Consider the following 25,365-nt stretch of genomic DNA (forward strand, 5'->3'; position numbering starts at 1 on the left):
ATATACAGATGGATCCGGGCTCTTCTTTGCAGGGGATGGCGATGCCATCCGCCATCCCCTGCCATCTGTTTTTGCGAAAGGTGGATGCGCGCGCGTCCCCTTCCGACAGCTTCCCCCGGGTCACCGCCGGCTTGTCATCGGTCACCCGGGGTCCCCAACGCCTCCCCGCACCCCCCCCCTAAACCTGTCTGTCCCCCCAGCGCACGGACACAGACGCGCACGCGAGCCGGGCTGCTGGCGGATCGCCACCGGTGACGTTCTGGCGATTCGCCAGCAAAGAAGACCCCCGGCCCCATCTGTATGCTGAGTATATAGAGCAGGGCTGGGCAATTGCGGCCCTCCAGATGTTGATGAACTACACATCCCATGATGCTTTGCATTAGTTTTGCTATGTGGCCATGCTGAAACTGATGCAAGGCATGCTGGGATGTGTAGTTCATCAACATCTGGAGGGCCGCAATTGCCCAGCCCTGATATAGAGTATATCGCTATCTAACTTCTCCTCACCTCTATGAGGTGAAGTACTACCAGTGACCACTAGAGGCCACACGACGACCAAATTACTCCATTGTGTGCTAAAAGAGAGCTAACAGAAAGCAAATGCAATTTTTGCAGGGACACAAATCTGATTTAATCTTGCTGGATGGAGAGAGGGCGCTGTGAAGACAGATATAGGAAGTAGGAGCAGATAGGGATTGGGGGGGGGGGAGGGTGGAGAGTTTTTAGGCTAAAAACTGCCACAGCTGGAAAGTGAGAGTACATTGCAGAAGCCTCCATTGTGACACATATATTTGTGTACATTTATTTTCTCTGAATCCAAAACGATCATTCGTGGAAAGTCCACAATTTATGACGCCGCGGCACGCCTGTGCAATCGGAGACTAAACGGAATGTCGTTATCAGCGGATGGAATTTGCTCAGAAGGTTGTAATGTGAACGGCGGCTACAACCTGTTGCACAACATAAAGGTACATTTATATGTGTACAGTAACTACTCAAGAAACAACTTCCAACCTTATACAGGACAGGAGGTAGAGCGCACCAATTGTGGATCCCACTGCCCCCTCCCCCCCCTCTCCACTGCAGACAACGGGTATTTTGGGCAGACTGCTATTGCTGTGTGCTGGGCTGGGGAGAGAGGCAACTGCAGAATTTGAAGCAGTCCTTACTCTCCCTCCCGCAATCGCACCAGCCCCTCCCCCCTCTCGCAGCAGCACAACACTGAAGGAAAGGATGCAGTCACATGTTATTTATTGGATAAAAATATCCAGGGGTACTAATAAGAACCATATTCTGTCTTTTACAAGGGATAAGCTATTAAAACGTAGGTTGAACTAGATGGACGCAAGTCTTTATTCAGCCTTATCTACTATGTAACTATGCAACTATGTAAGCAACGCCCCCTCCCATTACTGGTGGCACCCCTGTGTAGGGATGGCCATCGTTGCCTTTGCCATCAATCGTGTAAAACTATGCAATGGATGACCATTGATAGTTTTATATGTCGACGGTCATTGGTTATGTTTGACTGATTGGCCTGTGGGCAGTGTTCCCTCTAAGCTGTGCGCACGTGCACACAACTCGACAAGCGTGCGCACAGACATGACAACAGAGCGCACAAAGCAGCAGTGGTCCCTTTTTGCAGTTGTGGACTCAATTAATGTGTGTTTCACCCATTAACTACATTGTGTGCTGTGTTTTGAATGTTTAAATGTTTAATATCATTTTGAAGTAAAGTTAACACAAATACTGTCAGTCATTTTCCAGTTATATATAAATGACGCACAAAAATTTAAATTTCCTTCCAAAGTTGCACAGCCAAAATCTTTTTGCCGCACACAGCCTTCGTAAAATTAGAGGGAACATTGCCTGTGGGCCAATCAAAGAACGTGGGTGGGGCTTCATGGGTGTGTGGGGGGGCGCATAGCTATGCTCCGTGTCCTGGCACTTTGATAAAAAAAAAAAAAAAAAAAAAGGCAAAACATCGGTTTTGCTGTGCCATCGATGGAGGGACACCATCTGATTCTCCCCCATCGGTGGAAAAAGTATTCGACATTGGCCATAAACCATTGATAATTTCTAATCATCGATGGTCGATGGCCATCCCTACTCTGTGTAGGACCAGTCGTGGGTCTCTTACTCTCCCATGTCATACTTGCCTACTTTTAAATTCTCCTCTCTGGGAGAACCCCTGAGAGGAGACGGTCAGCAGCACGTGTGGGGGCAGGGGCCTGATGTAGACGTCATCAAGCCCCGCCCCAAGCACTGGAAACCCCCCTCCGATTTGCGGGGCCTCGTGGAGGGGAGGGGCTTAACTGCACAATTTGCATATTTAACCCTGCCCCCTCCTGGCAAATCGCTGTGAATAGCGGTGATTCAACTATGCGGCCGGGCAACTACTGGGGCGATCGGGAGGGTGAGGCAGAATCTGGGAGGATTGCCCACCTTTCTGGGGAGCCGGGAGGGGGACCTGATTTCTGGGACCCTCCCGGCCAATCCGGGAGTGTAGGCAACCCTGTCCTATGTGCAGCACTTATTGTACAAACTCAGACCACAGCATTCCATCCCCAAAAATCAGGGTCTAAGAGGAAGATTTATTCTGGTTATCACTCGTTACGGATGTGAAATGGTGCCCGACCCAATCAGCTCCTGCCGCGTGTTTGAAGAATGTTCCCCTTGATCTGACACAACTGAGCAAATACCTGTTGAACAGGTAAGTATATCTTTCAGGTACAGGGCAATGTATATTACATATTTGTAGATTATTTAATGAAGAGAACGCATCATAGTCTCGGTGGCGTAATGTGTGGGATAATTCGGCTAATTGGGACAAGTGACGCAGCAGTGGGTAACCAAGAGTGTAAATGTATTCCCCCCTAAGTGTAATGGATCAATGTAAGGCAAACAAGCCCTGAGCATATTTGGTAGTGACAACACTGTAAATTTCCATAGAGGTGTAAGGGAATCTGTGGTGATGGTATATGCAGAGCACAGAATCCCCCAGACCCTAAATATGTTTTATGGAGTCAGCGTTTACTGCCTAAACAAGTTATAGAAGAATGGTCTGCAGGGCCGGCAACAGATATCTGGGGACCCTGTACAATGATATTTCTGGGGCCCCCACCTAAACCCAAATCCACACAATGTTCTTCTGCATGAGCCTCATTCAACCTTCCGCTGCTCCAGATCCTGCTTTCAGGTGCGGACTTCTCTCGTTCTCAGTCCTGCTGGCCTGGCTCCTGGCTGCCGCGTCCTACTGGCTCCTGGCTGCCGCGTCCTACTGGCTGCCGCGTCCTACTGGCTCCTGGCTGCCGCGTCCTACTGGCTCCTGGCTGCCGCGTCCTACTGGCTCCTGGCTGCCGCGTCCTACTGGCTCCTGGCTGCCGCGTCCTACTGGCTCCTGGCTGCCGCATCCTACTGGCTCCTGGCTGCCGCATCCTACTGGCTCCTGGCTGCCGCATCCTACTGGCTCCTGGCTGCCGCATCCTACTGGCTCCTGGCTGCCGCATCCTACTGGCTCCTGGCTGCCGCATCCTACTGGCTCCTGGCTGCCGCATCCTACTGGCTCCTGGCTGCCGCATCCTACTGGCTCCTGGCTGCCGCATCCTACTGGCTCCTGGCTGCCGCATCCTACTGGCTCCTGGCTCCCGCTTCCTGCTGGCCTGGCTCCTGGCTGCTGCTTCCTGCTGGCTCCTGGCCTGTCACTTTCACAAAAGAACACCGAGCACTACAGGCAGGCAGGGCAGGCCGCTCGCGGAGCGCAGAACAGATGACCCGCGCATGCAAGTAAAAGTACAAGAGATAGAGGCCACTGCGCCAGTGGAGGCTCTGAGCAGCAGGGCACACACACAGTAGACGGCAGTGGCACACAGTGAGTCAAGTCAGACTCAGCCATACACAGATGGTGCACAGTAGACGGCCGAGTCACGAGGGTCACTGATAGGCCAGCTAGAACAGGCGTCGGCCGTGCCTGGGCATGGAAGCACTGGGGCCCATCACACTTGTCCCCCTTGACCCCCCCTGTCATTGACCCTGATAGTCTGGTGAAGACAATGAAAGTAAATTGGCCTATAGCAGTTGTAAAGCCTCCCATACATCAGAAAGACCTGCTCACAATCATGATTGTGTCCGGATTTCCCTACAACTCCCCAGTAGAACTTGTGGTTTTTGGACACACAATGTACTCACAATCAGTCGTGCAACCCAGCTGCTGCATACAGCCAGGGGGTCAGTGCTCACTGCCAGGGGGTCAGTGCTCACTGCCAGGGGGTCAGTGCTCACTGCCAGGGGGTCAGTGCTCACTGCCAGGGGGTCAGTGCTCACTGCCAGGGGGTCAGTGCTCACTGCCAGGGGGTCAGTGCTCACTGCCAGGGGGTCAGTGCTCACTGCCAGGGGGTCAGTGCTCACTGCCAGGGGGTCAGTGCTCACTGCCAGGGGGTCAGTGCTCACTGCCAGGGCGTTTTTGAGGAGACAGATGCCAGAGATCATATTTGACCTCTAGCATCTGACAGGGAGCACAGCACTGCAGCGTTACCCACAAGTGCCAGGATAGCATAGCGCTGCGCTCCCTGTCAGATGCTAAAGGTAAAATATGATCTCTAGCGTCTGTTTCCTCGAGGTGGAGGAGTGCGGGGGAAGGGCGGCGGCAGGCAGAGGAAAGCACATGCAATCTGGTTCCAATCACAACTGATCAGATATGCAGTACTTCTGATCAGAGGACCAGCCATTCGACCCGCGGGACCGCGCATTGCACGCTTGTGTGCCGACTGTGCGCACACTCTGCGCATACAATCCGTCTTACAACCCCTCGAGATTGTACATTCTCGTTCTGGTGTATGGGGGCCTTAAGACTGTGGAGCAAGTAAATGAGAGCCCAGCACATACTGTAAGTAGCCAAACATGCAAACCCTCCAGATTCCTGTCAAATGCAAATGGAACTTGGGCAGTTATGCAAACGACATCCAAATTAGCCGTCAGCATGCAAAAGCCAAGCTAATTATAGCAGCTCGGATTTACATGGAGTGACACAAACGTCTATTTTCAGAATTAACCATTTCCAACTGTGTAACGTACTGTACAGTGCAGTGGTCACATTCAAAAACGGGAAACGGCGAGCTCAGGAAAATAGGTGGGCTCGCTTCTGGGACTCATTACCTGTATCCCTTATACCAGGACAGGCCAACCTGTGGCTCTCCAGCTGTTGTGAAACTACAAATCCCAGCTTGCCTTGCCACAGTTTTAACACTCCCTTATAGCAAAACTGTGGCAAGGCATGATGGGATTTGTAGTTTGACAACAGCTGGAGAGCCACAGGTTGGCCAGGCCTGCCTTATACCATGCCTATACAGTAGGCAGTGATTCAAGACTTCCTTTATAGGTCCGTCCGCAGCAGGAAACCCACCCAAACACTATGTGAACCCTCCCCCCCCCCTGTACACCGCCCTGGACATGGTGGCACCCGTGGTCTCAGCATTATATGGCGGCAACGATACCCGCCAAACAGGCTTACATAAACAAGATAAGGGGGCAGATGTACCAAGCCTTGAAGAGAGAACTACCAATTAGCCCATAACTGCCATTTTTCAAACATAGCCTAAAAGCCAGTAGTTGATTGGACGTTACTTTATCTCTCTCTGCTTTATTACTCTCTAAGGCTTAGGTCCAGGTGGGTCTGCCCACAAGTGCTAAAGGGGCATATCTGATGAAACATGGGACGTATTATGAGCCCGCCCTACTTCTGTCATTGTCCAATCAGGCTAACTACTCCTCACCTCTATGAGGGTATGTACTGCCAGCAAGAGGCCACTCGGCAGACCAAATTACTCCATTGAAAGCAATTGTTGCAGGGACACTGGTCTGTTTCAAACTCGCTGGATATGGAGAGAGGGAGCTGTGAAGATTAGTCCATGTTGACGCGACATGTGCCGGCAGGCGGTATTTCATGCCCTACCACCCACTAGGGCGAGGCGGGAGAATAAAATAGTGTGCCAAGCGTAGCGAGGCACCGCGCCCAAGAGCATAGCCAGCTTTAGTGTTTATGTTGACTGTGTCGACATTTGAAAAAAAAAAACCTAATGTCGACCTAATGATCCATATCCCACAAGACTTCACCATTATTTGCAATACCTATACCTCACCTCTACAGGTCTGTAAAAGATCCAGGCTGCTCCTTATGCCACTACCAGCCACCAGGCTGCGCTGTTGCAGTGGTAGCTGTAATTCAGTGGTTCTAAACCTAACAAGGACCCCCAACAGTTCATGATTTACAGATCACCTGGCAGGGGCACAGGTGCACTCATTCATTGATACATTTTAAAAGATCCTCAGGTGAAGCTATCACTTGTGATTCTGGGCCTTATTCTGGTTAACTCCCAAAGCGGAGTCATTAAAATGATTGGGAAATTACCAAGGAAATGCCCATCGTTTTCTCGTTTTCATGAGAATGGAGACCTGGAAAACATGAACTGTTCGGGGTTCTTGAGGACGGAGGATGAGAATCACTGGTGTAAAGGAACCAGTGCAGCAATCTGCAGTTATATGAACCACAAACCCCTCACTGGAAGAGACTTGGACAACGGAGCCGATTTCTGCGCATGTGCAAACTCAGACAGCGAAAGGCCGCGGCGATTACATACTCGTTCGCAGCGGGGAGGGACGGGGGCAGACGGTAGTGAGGACCGCCCAGCATTTTCTAGGGGTCCCCAGTCCAACGCTCTATCCTATGCATTCATATATCTGCCCCCACTGATAATATTTAGCCATTCCAAATAAAATGTCCTTAAAACACCCCATCTGCTCAGTATCGCCCTTATACTGTACACGCTCCATGTGAGAATGTATTTGATAAACCCACAGGCTAAGTCCCAGTCATATGAGCCAAGTGTGCACGCAAGTGTAAGGCTTTGATCTAAATTGAACTGTGCTCAACAGGGTATGGTAAAGGGACAAAGTAATCGCCATGTAAAAAAGGACAGTACTGTACTTGTGTACTACCACGGCGTCGGCGCGCGCAACTGTCATGTCAGGCAAGTTAAAATGGTCACCGGTTCCCGCACAATGTAATAAGCACTGACTGACTACTAACTGCATAACGCTGACTGACTATGATCACTACGTAATCTCTGGCTGGTCGCGAACGTACTGACTACGCTGGCTGCGGGAACACTACGCTGATTCTGACAGGGACACTACGCTAATTGCGTAACGCTGACTGACTACGCTAACTACGTAATCTCTGGCTGGTCGCGAACGTACAGACTACGCTGGCTGCGGGAACACTACGCTGATTCTGACAGGGACACTACGCTAACTGCGTAATGCTGACTGACTACGCTAACTACGTAATCTCTGGCTGGCCGCGAACGTACAGACTACGCTGGCCGCGGGAACACTACGCTGATTCTGACAGGGACACTACGCTAACTACGTAATCTCTGGCTGGTCGCGAAAGTACGGACTACGCTGGCCGCGGGAACACTACGCTGATTCTGACAGGGACACTACGCTGACTAGGTAACGGGCACCGTGATAATACAAAAGTACCAAAAAGACATATGTGACTGATGAACCAGTTACAAAATGGTAAGGTGTGTGGCGTCTGTGGCATCATGTTCTCACAGAAAATCCTTTTTAGGTAGAGCGCCATAATTCCTATACTAAATTCCTTTCGTGCTTCTGTGAATAGTCAACCGGGGCAGGCTGCACATAACCGGGGCAGGCTGCACGTAACCGGGGCAGGCTGCACGTAACCGGGGCAGGCTGCACGTAACCGGGGCAGGCTTTTGTCATGAAACTTTTTCCAGTCAGTTGCAAGACTGACAGAAACTTGTGAGACCGAGTGTCTCATTACAAATGCCGAAAAACGCAGCAATCGTGGCGCACAGAACTCAATCACATCTAGACAGTGGCAGTGTCTGTTACGGTATCAGAGACCGACATGCATTATGCGAAAGAAGAAGGATGACATGGTCTGAATTTGAACGTCAACAGCAGTCATGTCGACATATTGCGTATACCGACATGATTTATGCTGGCAATGCAAATGTTGATTATACTATCTTACCCAACCAACAGCCTTAAGGGGCAAGCACACGGGGCAATTTTCACCCCCAATTGTAGCAATTATCACTCTGTGCATCACCATCAACTGCAGGGAAAGATGGTGCTTTGTAAACAAAACCTGCACAGATCGCACAGCACACATCGCGGTGTGCATTGCGGGTGTACGTTCTTAAGCCCGTCTCTCGGCACGGAGTCTGGGTCACCCTGTGTGTACGGGGTTGTACCCTGAAATACTTTATAAGTACTCCTGAGCCTCATTCAGGTCTTGCAGCCCTGCATGCACCTGAAGCGGTAGAACTGGGCTTTGATGTGGTGTTCAATTAGTCGTGGCTAATTGCTCTGTTCTGCAAAATACAATTACGGTTTTGAAATACAATTTAAAAACCATTATAAATGCACCCACTGCTGCTTAACAAATGGGGAAACCTGTGGAATGTATGGTCCTAATTCAGACAGGATTACTACTGCACAGCGGCCGATTATCGATACACTGATGTTGTGCAGCGATTTAATCCAGCTACTATTTTCCTCCGCCAGCTGTTTTCAAGGTGATTGACAGAAAGCCAGCGCCTGGGGGGGGGGGGACCGTCCATTTACTGGGAGTGCTAGGAAAAGGCCAGGCGTGACTGAATAAACGCTGGCATTCCCAAGCATTTTAGGGGAGGGTGTTTGACGTCAGCTGCAGCCCTGATTGGGCGGATTTCATTGCAGCCACTAAGTCTCTGGCTGTCCCTAGCTTGCGATCAATGATGGCCAGTGGTTGAGTTCAGGATCAGCCCTATGTGTCAAGGCATAAAAATATAGTATAAATAGTGCCAGCATCACCTACATGTGAGCAGTGCACAGGAAAATGGCCTCCGTTACAAAGGGCCTTATTCTAGTTCGCTCTGACAAAATCCTTCTTAGATGGACAAAACCATGTGCACTGCAGGGGGGCAGATGTAACATGTGCAGAGAGAATTAGATTTAGGCGAGTTATTTTGTTTCTGTGCAGGGTAAATACTGGCTGCTTTATTTTTACACTGCAATATAGATCTCACTTTGAAGTAAAACCCCACCCAAATCTAATTCTCTCTGCACGTTACATCTGCCCCACCTGCAGTGCACATGGTTTTGTCCATCTAAACAGGATTTTGTCAGAAAGAGTGAACTAGAATAACCCCCAAAGACCCATTCAGCTGAAGGTGCCACGGGTTTTATCAATAGAGCAGACGCTTTAGCAGCATTGACAGATGACAGAGGCCGTGACTGGCAGAGTCTGCATCTGTGTAATTGGGTCCTGACCTCAACAGTCTCTCGTCATGAATGGGTAGAGCTGGTGTCTGGTACAGCGTCTGAGCGGAGAGGGAGAAGAGACTGATTCATGTTGGAATTAGCCGAGAAGCATCAACATTATTTACTAGATAAACCCAAAGACCTGTAAACAGGCTGGTGCAGGTGATGGCGCGTTGTTTGGGCATGTCGAGCAACTTGTCAGCTGGGGATCATCATTAGGAAGTAATAGGATGCTACATGGTACTAATATGAAAAGGATTACATGCAGACAATGTGGGTGGTTATCTACGAAACCAGGAACCAGCGGGTTTCTCAACCAAACGTGGGCTGACTTATGTACCACCATTGGCACTTCTCTCCAGACCACATCTGCCGAAAAGGAAATGCTACAGCTGAAAACATTGGTCTGAAAAACAAATGTACATTTCCTGGGCATATAGGAGGGGGATTCTCATCTCAACCAATGAAAAACGGGTATATTCGTAATATTTTAAGAGAGGAGCAGCCTGTGCGCAGCATACTTGCCTACTTTTATTGTCGCCTCTCCAGGAGGAGCCTCTCCGCCACTTCGGACATCACTAGGCCCTACCAGCATGCCACAAAAACGCTGCGATTCGTGGGCCTGCGGAGAAACGCTGGGGCTTAATTGATGTGAACTGCCGCTACTCGCATCATTTAAGCCTCGACCCCTCTCCACGAATGCGTGATTTTCAGTAATTGAATCAGCAGTGAAGGGGGGGGCGGAGGGCCTTGGGCAGCAAGTGGGAGACTTGCCCACCTTTCCAGGGGGGGGGTACAGGAGGCAGACCAGATTTTCAGGAGCCTCCCGGCTGTTCCGGCAGGGTGCGCAGCCTCCTTTGGCCGGACCCTCTCCACTCTGCCAGGAGCAGTAGAATCTGAGCACTACCGCGCATGCGCGTATCCTCGGACAAATGGTGCTGCAGCCATTTTTCCAGTGATTTTCAGATTGCACTGTGCACATCACAAAAAGATAACCGCTGCGCCATTTTTCCCGCAGCAATCCGTACACGCCGCTGGACTCCAGAGGGTAATTGAAAAATGGGTGCAGTGTGCGTGGTGCACCACCAGGTAAGTATAAATAATAATAAAAAAAAAAATCCCTTAACAAAAATGCTTGTGGCCCCCAGATACCCAACCTGTATAAGGCCACGTTCTAGGTCATTATGATGAAATCTTTGCTGGGACATTTTCACACCCATTTCGATAAATTCCCTTGGCAGTCAAAGGGTTAAACATGCCTGCTTTCACGGCACGCAAGCCTGCGGAAGGGCACGCTGGCAACAGCTAGAGGCCGGCACATTGAATTCATGCACATGCTGGGCAGGAGCAACATAGCAAGGTTGACGCATGAAAAAGGTCAACATAAGCAATTGATCGACATGGGAAAGGTTGTTTTCATTAGTGCCCCCCCCCCCCCCAAAAAAAAAGACTTGTTTATACTTTGTCATCCCGGTGAGCATAGAGGGTGAATATAATAGAACAGAGCGCAGCAATGCACGGTGCCCGGAGCCAAGCGATGGTACACTAATACGTCGTTCATGTCGACAGACACCTCAAGAAACTTCAAATACTCATGTCGAACTCTTTCGTGCGTCGACTTACCTGTCGACCAATAGTGCTCGACCTAGACCCTACACAGTATGTCTGTGTTCAAACAAGGAAACGAAATCCGGTTACTACCATGTCGACTGTGAGACGACCAGGGGGTGACATTAAGCTTCTGATAGTCCCTGAAGGCATCAGAATATTCCCAGGGCAGTTATAGATGGTGTCACAGCACAAGATGAACACAACACAACAAGATAGCCCTATAGGATAAGGCAGCGCGGGCGTATACGGGTGTAGGTGTCACAGCACAAGATGAACACAACACAACAAGATAGCCCTATAGGATAAGGCAGCATGGGCGTATACGGGTGTAGGTGTCACAGCACAAGATGAACACAACACAACAAGATAGCCCTATAGGATAAGGCAGCGTGGGCGTATACGGGTGTAGGTGTGACACTTACTGTGCAGTAACAGCCTGTACCTGCGCCAACCTCACAGTGGCGTGTATACGACTAGACGGGTCATGTGCTCTATGGGCCATATTCAGAGCTGGCAGCAAGTGCAAAGAGAGGGCCCAATTCAGACCTGCTTGCTAAGCTGCGTATATTCAGAGTATAGAGAGCAGGTTAATGCCGCCCTGCCTCTCCCCACAGTTAGATTTGGGTGGGGTGTGTTCAACTTGAAATCTAAATTGCAGTGTAAGAATAAAGCAGCCACTGCACAGAAACAAAATAACTCGCTCAAATCTAACTCTCTCTGCACATGTTACATCTGCCCCACCTGCAGTGCCCATGGTTTTGTCCATCTGCAAAAATTACAGCCTTGGTCTGAATCAGGCCCTTTGTCCTTACAATGACCACACCAATTCACAAGCTATCACTCCACATCCACCCAACGGTTTATCGTTGTCATATCAGGGTTACAAAGACTTCCTGCCACACACACCTGCATAGTAGGGAGCACAGGTGTGTAGACAAGGGAACCTCCAGTAACAGGGAACTGGAGGAATCTCCCATTGTCACAAGCACCTGTACTCCCCAAAACACATCACCAGAAGGCAAGTATGGTCCGTACCCAGCGTGACACTGATCCGAGTGTGTCTGTTACAGAAGGAGGAAGTGTTGTTGTGACACATGGAACAATACAAGCGGTGGAAGACCAGGAGTAATTTGCATTCATGGCTTACTGATGCCAAAGCATCTAAGCCAGCGGCCGTCCAAACGGTGCTGACCAGTACAGCGTAGCACAGAACCTCCCCTTACATAATCTTACTTCCCATTGGCAATGCTGGAGCAGTTATTACCCCAGCAGGGAAGACTACCTGTGGCTAGAGTTACCAGGAGGCACTGCAAGACCCACAGGATGCGAGGATGGATCAGGGCACCGGGATGGATCAGGTACAGTGGGATTATCTTCTTTACAGGTGCCAGAACTAGGTTGCTATGAGTTACAGCATATCTGCACACATAGCACCATTTTAGTCAGTCAAAGACTCTGGATATTTTGCAGGGATAAACCTTACAGAGACACAGGGGCAGATGTATGAACTAACGTTAAGTGCATGTCTGCCCTTAACGCTACTTAACTGGGGGGGGGGGGGGAGATAAGACTGCACTAGGGACAGTCCTATCTCCACTGCAGGGACAACGCTAGGCCTACGCACGAGATCTTGCGGTAATAGTGTGATCTCGCACATGCCCAGAGAGCTGGCCGGGGGGGTGGGGGTTTGAAAATGCACATGCGCAGGCCTGAGGGGGCGCAGATAAGGAGAGTCTCTAACGATGGGCATAACGGCTCTCCTTATCGGCGGGGGGTTAATACATTCGGCCATAACGGATGCCCACTTCTCCTCGTTATGCAGGACCCATTGTTTCTAAAACGTTCTGGGCTGCCTAATACATCTGCCCCCTAGCACCTTAAACAATACTTAAAGCAAGAACACTACTGGTATTGGGTTGGATACAATATGCCGGCAGTGGGGTTTCAACCCTTCAGAATCCCAATCAATCATGGTACGAATTTACCCTACCCCTAAGCCACCCTTTCCACAGTCAAACCCGAATGTCCCCTAGTGTCTAACTCTAACCCCCAACGCCTGTACTTACCTTCACAATCTGATACTGTTGGAATCCCGCGGTCAGTATTCTGACTGCCGGATCCTGACCGCATCATCTACAGGGGTGGCCAAACCGGGCCTCAAGATCCACCAACGGTCCACGTTTTCCAAAATCACCTAGCTAGTGCACAGCTGTAGTCATTACTAACTGTCACATTCCCCAGATCACCTAGCTGGTGCACAGCTGTAGTCATTACTAACGGTCACATTCCCCAGATCGCCTAGCTGGTGCACAGCTGTAGTCATTACTAACTGTCACATTCCCCAGGTCACCTAGCTAGTGCACAGCTGTAGTCATTACTAACTGTCACATTCCCCAGATCACCTAGCTGGTGCACAGCTGTAGTCATTACTAACTGTCACATTCCCCAAATCGCCTAGCTGGTGCACAGCTGTAGTCATTACTAACTGTCACATTCCCCAGATCACCTAGCTGGTGCACAGCTGTAGTCATTACTAACTGTCACATTCCCCAGGTCACCTAGCTGGTGCACAGCTGTAGTCATTACTAACTGTCACATTCCCCAGATCACCTAGCCGGCGCACAGGTGTAGTCATTACTAACGGTCACATTCCCCAGACCACCTAGCCGGTGCACAGCCGTAGTCATTACTAACTGTCACATTACCCAGATCACCTAGCCGGCGCACAGGTGTAGTCATTACTAACGGTCACATTCCCCAGACCACCTAGCCGGTGCACAGCCGTAGTCATTACTAACTGTCACATTACCCAGATCACCTAGCTGGTGCACAGCTGTAGTCATTACTAACTGTCACATTACCCAGATCACCTAGCTGGTGCACAGCTGTAGTCATTACTAACTGTCACATTACCCAGATCACCTAGCTGGTGCACAGCTGTAGTCATTACTAACTGTCACATTTCCCAGATCACCTAGTTGGTGCACAGCTGTAGTCATTACTAACTGTCACATATCCCAGGTCACCTAGCTGGTGCACAGTTGTAGTCATTACTAACGGTCACATTCCCCAGGTCACCTTGCTGGTGCACCGCTGTAGTCATTACTAACTGTCACATTATCAAACCTGCTGCATTCTTCCCTACTATAGATCCACAGGTTGCCTGAGACACCAGAACTGTTGGTAGATCTTCAGGACAGGTTTGGCCACCCCTGCTCTACGGCACATATAATTCTCTGGAACACCCACCATTACCTTTAAAGAACATCACAGCTCCTTCACTTAAGGGGCAGATGTGTCCAGCTTTGGTGAGAAATAAAACTAGCATTGTTGCCCAAAGCAACCAATCAGCTTCTCAATACCAACCGACAGGCTGCGCTAGATAAATGACAGTTACAAGCGGATTGCACAACTTCTCCACTTTCTCTTGCTTCAAAACTTGACCCATCTTCCCCATATATCACTCAGTTGCCTAGGACCGGCACATAGCAACCAGTGCTACTGTATATTAAGGATGTCATTTGAATAATTAAGGCTAGCTGGCACCAGAGCTTGAGGCGTTTTTTTTTTTTTTTCCCAGAACCATTTAAAATGGAAGACTGCATATTATAATATATTTTGTTTTTAAGTAGCACTGAAAAATATCCTCAGTTTTAGCCACAGTAGTTTGCATTCGCTGCACAGCAAGAGGACAAGTAAAGCCGAGTTACCTTATCCCTGGGTGCAAAATATCCCTGGGTGCACTTTAAGGCTGTTCCACAAAGCAAAAACCTAATGGAATTACGCGTCGTATAACTGTACGGTAATTAGATTACCCGATCTCATCAGATTGTAGTTAAGGGACAGCAGCTTGTAAATGTTTTAGAACAAATAAATAATTAACGTGCACATAGTAAACCCACAGCCGCTGCCTCGACTCACAAAAAGGGGGTCACCGTGCACCTCTGTAACACGTCGAGAGAAAGATAAGGTTCAAAATTTCTTACGGCCTAAATAGAATATGATGGTATCAGAACATATTCACCGATTATAGGAAACAAGCGCCACATTCGTTTATCGACACGGCTGGCGGACTGCTACATCCAGCGTGACCAACAACCGGATCCACTTATATCAAAAAGAATCTACTAGGACTAAAAGCTTCATTGGCCATAAACGGTTATGGGTCACCCTGTGCTTCTGACTACACAACGTGCGCCCAGCTGATGATTCCCAACACTACTCCCTGCCCATACAAATCAATAATGTCAGACAGCATTCATAGCCCTGCGGACGGGGGTAAGCTCCTGCCATGTCCTAGGAGAGGAATGAATCCCTGAAGACTCCGCAAGTAACATTTTCAGGGTCGAATCGCTCTTGCGCGTTACTTCTATCTAACCAGTCATCAACTCTAGAGCACTAAAGAATACTACGTTGATCTAACTGGAAGAGCGTGCACACATTCCCAAGAGACCGACTTTGTAAGGTGCGTACACACGGGGGCCATATATTGCTCAGTGTCTCCTTTTCATCAGCGGCCAGAGATGGTCGCTGATGAAAGGGAACCTCTGCCGGGGGAGCCCCAGAGGGAATCAGCTAGTGCGATTATAACGGGGCGGAAAACGGGAGCGCGCACCCGGTGATTTATCATCAGGGCAAACTCCCATCACTGGCAATATGGTCGCCAGCGACCATATTCCCAGCAATATCAGCCCATATCGCCCCCGTGTGTACACAGCTTAACGCTCTAATTGATCAGAATTCCACTCGCAAGCAAATCCGGACAAATCACGACGGTCTGTCCAGATCTGTGCGAGGTTTGCAGAAAGACACCCAAGAGTCTAATCTGAGGATATGACGACTTTCAGCCAGAAATCATTTTCTGAAATAAGCTCAGTCAACCCTCCACTTGGGAACGCATCTTTTAAGCAGCGGCTTTGCTAGTTCCCATCCCTAAACACCTGTGGACCACCTAAAGGTTTGCTCGGGAAAACCGCGTAAAGAATAACCGCCCATGAATGGTGCTTGAGATAGTATGGAATGTCAACATTCGTTACACATCATACCACACCCCTTCCCCTTTACAAAGTATTGCAGCGAAATGATCGAACAAGCTTCGCAGTGTCTGCAGACCACACTTGGGTTCTCAGCTTTGGACAGGAACTAGCACTATAAAATTGGCCTCCTCTGTAAGGGAAGGCGGTGGAGCAGAAAGTAGGTGCGCTTGCCGCTCAAAGCATCCTCTAGTGCCTGGCCTGGACCAATGGCAGTTCTCCAGAGACCTCCCATCTATTGTTTGTAGAAGTTAAACAACACAGAGAGACCATGTATACATAGGCCCGCACTAGATCCATGCTCATAACACACTAAAAGGGGTGTACTCTGAGCCGGCGTGTTCAATCACGCCCTCTGTACGATGCGGTGGATGACAGGGTAACGTATTATTACCGCTGCATTTTAAAAATTACGTTGTGGTTACCTGGTGTCGTCCCATTGGACATGCAGCATACCCAACAGTACGACCCAAAGAACAACTGGTGGGTGCGCACTATTGTTAGTACACACAGAGATGTGGCTGGACCATCCGCATCGGAACAAGATATCGTCTGATTAATCATTTAGAGTGTGTGCTGCCGGCTTACGGGGAGTAAAAGATACTGTAGCAAAGCCTGTAATCAAAGAAATGTATAAGACCGCCAGAATGTATTCTGTGTTATTTCTGTCACCTAGCGAAGTGTGCAGATGTTATCCTCACTTGCTTAGCACCTAACGGGTATTAGATTTATAAATAACTCAGCAATACCATTTAGTTGTCAGTTAGCAGAGTTAAACAAAAAGGCTTAAACGTCGCACAACGTATAGTAAATAAGAGGGGTCCATATACACATAAAACGAATAATAATATAAATACATCAATAAGCAAAAGCTACAGTACCAAGTGCCAGATACAATTGGGTCAACTCACCTGCGTCGGAAGAAGCGGAGGCCGCTGAAGGTCTTGACACTGTGTCTTCGGCTGACGACAGCCCGGTCAGAATCGGGGGTCCTGTCTGAGCCGCTGGAGGCCGCTGAACTGGTGTTGGCAAGTTCTCCTTCCCCGTCCATCCCCCCCACCCCCACCCCCTTAAAATCCGGGCAGCCCAGCACTTCTTCAAGCCATGCTTCCAACGGACACCCCGGCTGACCAGTCTCACCGCTGTGTGCTGCAGGCACCCCTGGAGATGCGCACATCCACCCAAGGGGCAGCGACCATCGCAGACACTACGCCACCATGCCTGCCAGTCACACAGTCGCAAATGACACCTACAGATGGTTCCCTAGCAAGGCTACTGTCACGGTGCAATCACAGGACAAAGTGCAGGACTCAGACACAATATCCTACATACTGTGGCTAGGTCACACATGAGATTACACAACTCTTATCACTATGGCACAGCCTGCTGTGCCCACCTGTGCCAGCCCTGTGTACTACAGCAGAGGCTCCATCACACACACACACTCATGCAGCACCTCTACCTGTTGCCAGACCTGGGACTAGCAGATCTAGGAATGCAGCAGCAGCAGCAGTCCCCAGCCTGATACAATGTACATGCATGCAAGCAGCAGCCTTCCCTTCCTGTCACACACACACACGGAGGCTTCCTGCTATACTGTCACTTCCCAGCTCACAATAACACAGCTCTTCCTCCTCCCCAGCCAGGAACTGTGTGCAGGCAATCATGGCAATTGTGTCCTGCCAGGCAGGACCCCCCTCATGGTTGTCCTCACCACTGCCTGCTCTCTTGCAGCCATGGAGAGGGTCAGAGGGAGACACCTGTTGGCGCCATGCGGAACTGCAGGCCCAGAGTAATGCTCGGTTGTCAGACGCGAAGGGAGCGTACGGACGACACTGGAGGAAGGTCGACATACATTAGATCGACCACTAAAGGTCGACACATGAAATAGGTCGACAGGGTCGGAATGTCTACACAAGCATTAGGTCGACAATGGGAAGGCCGACAGTCAAAAGGTTGACATGAGTCAGGCTTGCCTACCCTCCCAGAATGTACGGGATCCCCCCAATCCCCCGCAGGCTTACCTATTTCGCTGGTCCCGGTGGCTCCATTCTTCTGCTGAGGACCACCACAAAATGGCCACCCCCATACAGGAGACAGAAACTGCACCCCCATACAGGAGACAGAAACTGTCTCCTGTATGGGGGCGGCCATTTTGTGGTGGTCCTCAGCAGAAGAACGGAGCCGCCGGGACCAGCGCGAAATGTAAGGCTGCGGGGGATTGGGGGGGTTTGCATGGGCGGCTACGCCGCTGTACGGGAGCCTCCCGGATATCGGGTCTTTCTTCCGGCCCTCCCGAGAAGGTTGGCAAGTCTCCCGCATTCTGGTAATTGCCCCCCCGCTCCCCCCTTGCCGGTGGTTTAATTACGTGTAATCGCGGGTCCGCAGAGAGGGGGCGGGGCTAAAATGATGCGATCGCGTAATTTCACGTCATTTAAGAGGGGCCAAGTGATGTCAGCATTGCTTCAGTCCCCCTGAAGTGTTGCCTCTCCGGGCTTCTCCCGGAGAGGTGAAATTGAAAGTAGGCAAGTATTTTATTTATTTATTAACAGTTTCTTATATAGCGCACACATATTCCACAGCGCTGTACAGAGAATAGTTGAACTCACATCAGTCCCTGCCCCAGTGGAGCTTACAATCTATATTCCCTACCACATGTACACGTGCACACAGACATTCTAGGGTTAATTTTTGTTAGAAGCCAATTGATCTACCAGTATATTTTTGGATTGTGGGAGGAAACCGGAGTACCTGGAGGAAATCCACGCAAAACCCAGGGAGAATATACAAACTCCGCACAGTTAGAGCCATGGTGGGAATCGAACCCATGACCTCAGTGCTGTGAGGAAGTAATGTAACCATTACACCATCCGTACTGCCCTGTATATATAACACACGGTGGGGATAGAACCCATGACCTCAGCGCTGTGAGGCAGTAATGTAACCATTACACCGTCCGTACTGCACCGTATATATAACACATGGTGGGGATAGAACCCATGACCTCAGCGCTGTGAGGCAGTAATGTAACCATTACACCGTCCGTACTGCCCTGTATATATAACACATGGTGGGGATAGAACCCATGACCTCAGTGCTGTGAGGCGGTAATGCTATAACCATTACACCGTCCGTGCTGCCCCGTATATATAACACATGGTGGGGATAGAACCCATGACCTCAGCACTGTGAGGCAGTAATGCTATAACCATTATACCATCCGTACTGCACCGTATATATAACACATGGTGGGGATAGAACCCATGACCTCAGCGCTGTGAGGCAGTAATGCTAACCATTACATCATCCGTACTGCCCCGTATATATAACACATGGTGGGAATAGAACCCATGACCTCAGCGCTGTGAGGCAGTAATGCTAACCATTACATCATCCGTACTGCCCTGTATATATAACACATGGTGGTAATAGAACCCATGACCTCAGCGCTGTGAGGCGGTAATGCTAACCATTACACCGTCTGTACTGCCCCGTATATATAACACATGGTGGGAATCGAACCCATGACCTCAGCGCTGTGAGGCAGTAATGCTAACCATTACACCATTTGGTCTATTTGTTTTGTGATTTTTGGTCATTTTAAAGGTGCAAATTGAAAATGCGCACCCTATTAGATTTGCGATTTTGATGTTTTCTACGAGAAAACATCTGCATGCGGTTTTAAATGTGTGATTTTTTTAGTCAGGTCAAACGTGCAAATTTTACCGCAATTCATATGTTATTACATGTGCGATTTTTGGAAAACGTGTGATTTTGGATGTTTTTTGTTTTTTTTGTACATAGGTTCGTTTTTTTTTTTTTTTACCACAACAATGCACCAGCTCCCTCATCCGTGCATTGTTGCGGCCAAATTGCATGAATTGTGCTATGAATTGGGTTTTTTTTCTTCCCGCGAGCCACATCTTCAGGTTAGGAAACAGAAAGAAGTTGCAGGGAGCCAAGTCGGCGAGTACGGTGGATGCGGTAACAATTCATAGCGCAATTCATGCAATTTGGCCACAACAATTCCAGATGAGGTAGCTGGTGCATTGTCGTGGTGGAAAAAAAAACTAACCTATGAATCAATCTGAAATTTGGGATGGCATTGTTTGATTTGGGATGGCATTGATAATAATACCAACTATCCTCAGCAATGCCACCTGTCTTCAAACACAGGTCCTTATTGATTCACCCTCGTATATAATATATATATATAATTTATTTATTATCAGTTTCTTATATAGCGCACACATATTCTGCAGCGCTTTACAGTTCCTGCCCCAATGGAGCTTACAATCTATATATTTCCTAACACATGTACACACAGACAATCTAGGGTTAATTTGTTGGGAGCCAATTAGCCTACCACTATATTTTTGGATTGTGGGAGGAAAACCGGAGTACCCGGAGGAAACCCACACAAGTACGGGGAGAATATACAAACTCTGCACAGAGCCATGTTGGGAATCGACCTCATGACCTCAGTGTTGTGAGGCAGTAATGCTAACCATTACACCATCCGTACTGCCCCGTATATATAACACATGGTGGGGATAGAACCCATGACCTCAGTGCTGTGAGGCAGTAATGCTATAACCATTACACCATCCGTACTGCCGTACTATATATACACCCTATTGAGGAAGTCACCAAGCACAGTAATATTATTGACCCCTCCATGATTACTAGCGCCAGCATTTTCCTCAATATTAATATAAATACATATTATAATCTGATCTAGAGATGTCTCTGATTCTGTTTATTGTTGTTTTTAACGACGACTTCTATTGAGAAGCGTATACGGCTAATAATAACTCCGGCTCGATACGCAGGGACCAAAGCTGTGGTCTGTCATTGTAATACATTCATTGCTGTCAGACAGACGACTCCATCCCATGGAACATAAGGCTGAATATTATCTCATGGGATCACTATATTCTTTTTTTTTTTTTCATTAGTCAAAGTAACATTTGAATGACTTTCATTCCAAGCCAGCATTACTGTACAACCCCCACACGGTGACGGTCCCCTCAGAAGTCAGGCATGTCTTTATATTCAGCGATCCCAGAGAATGCTTTCAGAACAAAAGGCAAGAGCGACGTTCCATTATAAAGGCCCACAGTCCGGAATGTGGGATGTGGGATGGAGATAGACTGTAACACTGAGCACACCGCAGCTCTGTGACAGGAGGAACACGCTGCGTCACATCGATATGACATGAAAGGTATATGACCATTGTTGATTGGTATGTGAAAAGTTTCTTCTGGATTAACGTTATTTGGGGCCGGCACGGGCATTTGGTCGGTGAAGGGGGGCAGGTGTTCGCTTTCCCGGCAGGTAGCGTTTAATCGCTAGCTAAGCAGTGTTAGAACGCTGCTTAATGAGTGGGTCTGAATGGAGCGTTTTGTCCAATCTCTATTATTACCTCACTTGAATCCTGGGCCCCAGTACAACAACACCCCCTGGAGGGGGTGTGACCACAGCATGTTTGTGGCATGTTTAGCCAGGGCCTCTGAGGGTACAGCCGCAGCGGGCCATACGGCGAGGCTGCAGTAGGAAGGAGAGGAGGGCGCGGATCCAGCGGCAGAGGCAGCTCCGGAAGAGACAAGGGACCAGCGGTGCCAGTCAGCGGAGGGGAAAGGAGGGGACCAGCAGCACACATTGTCCATAGAGCTGCCCCTTACCCCTTCTCCTTTCCCCGTACCTCCTTGTTTCCTCATGCCCCCACTGTGCATGATCCACACTCTGTGTTACCTTTGCCTGCTCCTTACCCCGTGCCCCCTGTGCCTGATGCCTAAACTGTGCCCCCTGTGCCTGCTCCTTTCTCTGTGCCCCCCCCAAAGCTCCGCGGATGCAGCCGCAGGAGGCCATACGGAGGGTGGGCAGCAGCAGCAGGGAGGAGAGGGTCCGGAGCCGTGGATCCAGCATCAGAGGCAGCATGGGAGGAGACACAGCCGGGACCAGCGGTGCTGCCCCAATCAGTAGAGGGGAGAGGAGGAGACCAGCAGCACACATTGTTAATAGTAGCGATGCCCATCCTCACCCCCCCTCCCCCGCCTGCCGCCAGCTCAACCGGGTGATCCCCGTTCGCCTAACCCCCAGCGCAGGAACAAAAAATATATATATATTTATAAAAAAAGCTTTTTGTGACCTCTGACCCGGGCCCCCTGACATGCCCGGGTAAAATGTACCTGCTCCCCCCCCCCCCTCTCGGTGGCCCTGGTGACTGTATATATGTTCCTTGAAATGATGGGGAAAATCCATGATTATTGTAACGGAGTCTGCCTGCACTATTCTCCATTGTGTCTTGTCTGTGTCAAGTTGTTTCATGAGTATAAGTCAATGGTTTGTTACGAAGAGTCAGTTGGTAAAATGATTGAGATAGAGAGAAAATAAATATTATTTCCCCATGAGGCTGCGGCAGAGAAGTAAATTCAGCGAATGTTGCCTAAAGGTAGTGGCGCAGAGAGATGGGGAGCTGTTGGCCACACCTCCACCACATTGACCACACCTCCTCCATTTACCACGGCTACTCTGCTTGAATCAAGCGTGCTAGGACACAATTAGTATATTTGCCCAAATGCAAAGGGTTTGCCCCATGTAGGCTGGTCCCCATGCATAATCAGAAGTACAGCGCATTGGGTCCAGCAATGGAACTATGGGAGAAGTGGATATGTGCTCAAATGGCGCACTACTCTGCAGTGTAGATTTAGAGAGAATCGGGCCCTATGTGGTGAGATTGTTTGTTTGACAGTGGAAAATCAATGTCTGTGATGAGAAAACATTTTGGTGCCAGTGACTTATGAAGTTATTTGCCTAGAATTATAACATGCAAACATGAGTCAATTAATTATTTCTTACTACTGATCCCTGCTCCAAATATTGCCATGTGACAAATACAGTGTAAGTGATGTAAATCCCAGAGACATTGGAGGCTCTGGATGTTGGGCTCCAGCTGCCAGAGGGGCACTGAGAAAAAAAGACACGGGGAGTTGCTAAACTAGGACAGATCTCTCTCCACTCTCCGCTCCCTTGGGCTGCAGCCTAGTAATATAGGATAACAGATCAAAGTGTGTACATAGTGACCTACAGCTCTGCTGTTGTGGCATATGTTGAAAGAAGTAGAGATGCAGGAAATGCACTAATTACCATAATAAAAGTTTGTAAAAAGATAAAATAATGAACTAACCATTCTGCTCCTGCCATTTTTCAATCATAGCCTATAAAATGTAAGGCAGAAGCTGATTGGTTGGTATTTTATCTCTCAAAGGGCCTAATTCAGACCTATTCGATAAGCTGCATATGGTCACAGCCTAGCGAAATGGCTAAGCGCCGCCAGAATAACCCTCAAAACGTATCTGCGCCATAAATGACACAAAGCACACCATTACTAACCGGAAGCAGCCGTTATGCGGTATACACCAATTTAACACCTACAGTATAACTTCAATATGATATAATAAATATAATTCATTAAATTGTAAATATTGTAAATATTGTAAATATTGCATTTCAAATAACAAAATTAATTTCACAATGAATAGAAAATATTACATACCGCATATTTTTTCCTGTATGTTATACAGATATAGCCACGCCCATCTATGCTACCTATGGCGGTCGGATCGCTCATCGATGTGCACTGTGGCATTTGGCGTTGCTGCTGTGTAATGCTTATGTTCATCCACCAGATGTCGCTTTTGAAAATCACCATTGTGCATGTGTGTGCATGTGTGAAGTCTCCAATGAAATACAGTACAGTAATATACTGTAATATACAGTAATATAGTGCAAGAACTACTTTACTGTATGTTAAATACAGTATGCTTTACGGATGAGCACTGGGCCACAGTATCATTGGTAAACGCAGGATTTTTAGAGGGGGGGAGGGGTTCCAAATGTATGAGTAAATACGGGAGACTGGGGGAGTGGTAACAGCTGGTCTACAGTATCGGCTGTTTCAAACATTGTGGTCAGGTAATGTTTAAATATATCATAATGATAATACATAAATACACAGATATCATAGAACCAATACTAGACTTTCTAAGCTCACAATCTCCCACTTCATGGTAAGGCTCCTGTCTCTTCCTCCTGGCAGCTGCTCTCTGGTCCATTGCCATGTTTGAGGGCTCAGATCCCCACATACAGTAACTGTGGTAGAAGAAGCTGGTACACTGGGCATGTGCAGCAGCTCCGCTCTGTCCCTTACACTGCATGATGTGGTGGCAGCTGTATTGATCATATTATATACCAGTGCTATCGACAATGGCAAGGTCAACATTCCAAAACCGACATGAGTTTTTCACTTGACCTAAGCCATGTCGACCACAAAAGAAAAGGCCACGGCCGACCGGTGTAACCATGGTCATGCGCAGATATGCAGATAATCAGGCTTATATAACTATCTAGCTGCGCTCTCACCCGCCATCGCTGCCCGCCCACTGACCTTTGCTCTGTCTCTGGTAGAACCTGTGGCACATCCCATGAATGTCTCTTCCACATGAGAGCTGTTTTTGTTTCCGTCTTGGTGACTTCTTGGAATGTTCTCCCTCTGGTGTCTACAGGTTCCTTATTGATGTACTGCAGTCGTCCCCATCCAATTGGTCCTCGCTACTCTCTGCCGCTGGCCTTGGCTGTTACACGCTGCACTTTTAAAATAACTTCTGATCACAATTATGTTGTACCTGGATTTCTACGTAGTCCTCCACCGCTCCACCCTCGGACTACTCTCTAGCATCTAATACTTTACGTTTATGACTGTCTCTTTACACTCAAACTTAATGCTGTGATCGTCTCTTTATTTGGTTCTGCTAGATCTCTTTTCTAGGCCCATCCTCCTCATTGCACTGTCCTGTTTCCTCTTTCTTCACAGCTGTGCCCTCGGCTCCTTGCGACACTGGCCGCCTTTCCTCTCCGCTACGTCCTTTCCTCTCCACGACTCTTTCTATCTCTTCTAGCAGCTCTGGCCACTTTGCGTTGTCCTTTCATGACAGTTTTCCCCACAGGATTGTGCAGCCTCGGCCTCCGCTTATATGTTGCATCTCTCCGGCACTCTCCCCCAACTGATATTTTTGTAGATCCTTCCTGTTTTTAAATACTTCCTTCTTGAATTTGTCTTGCTTCTGTACGTTGCATTCCCCCAGCCCCCGCAAGCACACAGGCCAACACGAGGGGTCCGATTGGGAGCCTTAACTTTACTCTGAGATGACAGGATGTCAGTGTCACATGATAGAGTTCAGCACCTGGACAGGCAGACAGCAACCGCTGCTAAGCAAAGCTAAGAACATGAATTGTCATCTTTGGTATCACATAAAGGGTCTCTGACAGAATAGGTTCCAAGTCATGTGAAATTAAAAGTGCCCCCTCTTTCTGCGTTCCAATC

The 25,365-nt window shown here is 48.8% G+C and overlaps 1 protein-coding gene across 3 annotated transcripts in view; it reads right to left on the minus strand.

Annotated features, from left to right (window-relative positions):
- DGKZ (diacylglycerol kinase zeta) overlaps window positions 1-25,365 on the minus strand; it is a 125,374-nt gene that overhangs the window by 85,372 nt on the left and 14,637 nt on the right. Inside the window, exon 1 of one of the 3 annotated variants that reach the window (XM_083164501.1) lies at window positions 24,430-25,005. The exons of 1 other annotated variant lie outside the window; for it this stretch is intronic. In XM_083164501.1, coding sequence (XP_083020627.1) covers window positions 24,430-24,485 — 56 coding nt within the window. In that variant the 5' untranslated portion in view covers window positions 24,486-25,005. Of the gene's footprint in view, window positions 1-16,891; window positions 17,696-24,429; window positions 25,006-25,365 lie in introns of those variants that run through there. One more of the 3 variants, XM_083164499.1, reaches the window with a different exon arrangement.

This window comes from Crinia signifera, chromosome 11 (assembly GCF_055691185.1).
Source record: "Crinia signifera chromosome 11, ASM5569118v1, whole genome shotgun sequence".
NCBI lineage: Eukaryota > Metazoa > Chordata > Amphibia > Anura > Myobatrachidae > Crinia > Crinia signifera.